At 55.9% G+C, this 1682-nt stretch overlaps 1 protein-coding gene across 1 annotated transcript; it reads left to right on the plus strand.

Annotated features, from left to right (window-relative positions):
- Positions 1-330: 330 nt before the first annotated feature.
- On the plus strand, positions 331-1022 carry TRAVEDRAFT_24781 (uncharacterized protein; the record flags this gene model as incomplete). Its single annotated transcript, XM_008046816.1, has 2 exons — positions 331-906; positions 984-1022. 2 exons carry the CDS (start codon positions 331-333, stop codon positions 1020-1022), a joined length of 615 nt encoding a protein of 204 aa, XP_008045007.1.
- Between the last annotated feature and the right edge of the window lie 660 nt (positions 1023-1682).

Genomic DNA, 1682 nt, shown 5'->3' on the forward strand with positions numbered 1-1682 from the left:
ACCGTACCACGGCGTGGCAAAGAACGTGAAGAAGAACGGAGTAGTTCTGGTACGCAGCACACCGCTGCCCCTACCGCAGATATCACGTAAAAGAAGGCTCCGACTGATGAAGGGTCCTACTAGATCCAAGAAGTTCCGAGATCGGCTGCAACACCGCGCATGCCATTCCCACGTGGTTGGTCGCAATCGCGACATATAAATTTCGCAAGTGTTCATACCGGTGTACGACCTCGACCTCTCACGCTATCATACTTTTCATAATCCATTGACACACGCGCAAACTAGATGTCCATACCTACTCAACCTACTCAACCTGAGACGGCGTTCACCATGCCCACCGAAACGCCGCTATGGTCCTACGGATTCGAGTGCGACTGCTTCAAGGCATTCGCAGTTAAACGCAGATGCAAGAAAGAAGGTGGCAAGTTCTGGCCGCCTCTGGAGGACGACGTCGAGCTCGAGCGCGACCCCGACCCGAAGCTCGCACTCAAGCAGAAACAAGCCACCAACCAGAGCAGGGAGATATCCCGCGCCGTCGACGTCCTCCATTGGGCCCAACTGTTCCTGCAGAACAAGGTGGGCAACGACTACCTCTTCAAATGCGTCAACTCAGTGCACACTGGGAAAACGGGCACGCAGGATCGCTTTACAATGATCGTCGATCTTGCGTCTGCGTGTGCGTGGAAGCGCGCGGACATCAACATGGCGGCGGTGCTGGAAGAGTGGGAGCTCCCGGACGAGAAGTCCATGGCCGTGCTGCGGGAGTATCTGGGCGAGCCGGCGTGGTTCTTGGAGACCGAGTATGTGCGGCGCAACAAGCTCTTTCCCGCTCTGGAGAGCGGGGAGTTCCAGGCTGTCGTCGGGATCCCTGTGGAGAGCCACCCGACCGTTGGCACGAGCGCGCAGGTACGTTGCGAGCTCGTGGTCGTCGTGGCCAGGATTATGTCGTCTTTCGTGTTGTTGACGTTGTTGTTCACGCATAGGCACAATCCGCGGAAGGCTCCACACGCGAGGTTTCCTAAGTGGATGTCGGTCGATGCAACGCAAGTGCGTTATCTCCGGTGTCTCCGCAAGAAGTTGTGCTGACAGAGAATGCAGTTGATGCCGAAGCACCCCAGTGAACCTACGAGGTGATTTTCAGAATCATGCATGCAGGATACGGACAAACAGAACGGCTGCGACCGCCGTACGGATATCCGCGCCCGTGTTGTTGTTCTATCGTACGTGATGCATGTTCTGAACGTCTTGTACGCACAGTGGCCTCGTGTGGTTCCGAAACCTCGTCCGGCATATTTTGAAACTATGGTAGATTTTGTATGGGAGCTCGGGCGTGGCAGGCAGAGAACAGCCCTACCTCCAAACCCATGCTTCCTGCCCCAAAGACTATGATGGCGCTGAAGCAGTTCGCTCGGATTGCCAAAAGTGCGAGCACTCCACTCACGATCTCAGCTTGAGATGACGCACCTCTCCGAGCGTCGAGCGAGACACCTTGATAGTTCTACAGCAGACCCCATGTGACGCGCAGGACACCGAATCGATGGTTTCGTCCACGGAAAAGGGTCTGTAAGGCTCCTAGGACAACACTTGTTGCACCGAAAGTGTCATCGTACCAGTTTTAGCCATCGGGGGCCTGGGGTATCGATGCACGCACCCGTGCTCATGTAGACGAACATCGCGAAACC

The sequence above is a fragment of the Trametes versicolor genome, assembly GCF_000271585.1.
Source record: "Trametes versicolor FP-101664 SS1 unplaced genomic scaffold TRAVEscaffold_15, whole genome shotgun sequence".
Taxonomy (NCBI): Eukaryota; Fungi; Basidiomycota; class Agaricomycetes; order Polyporales; family Polyporaceae; genus Trametes; species Trametes versicolor.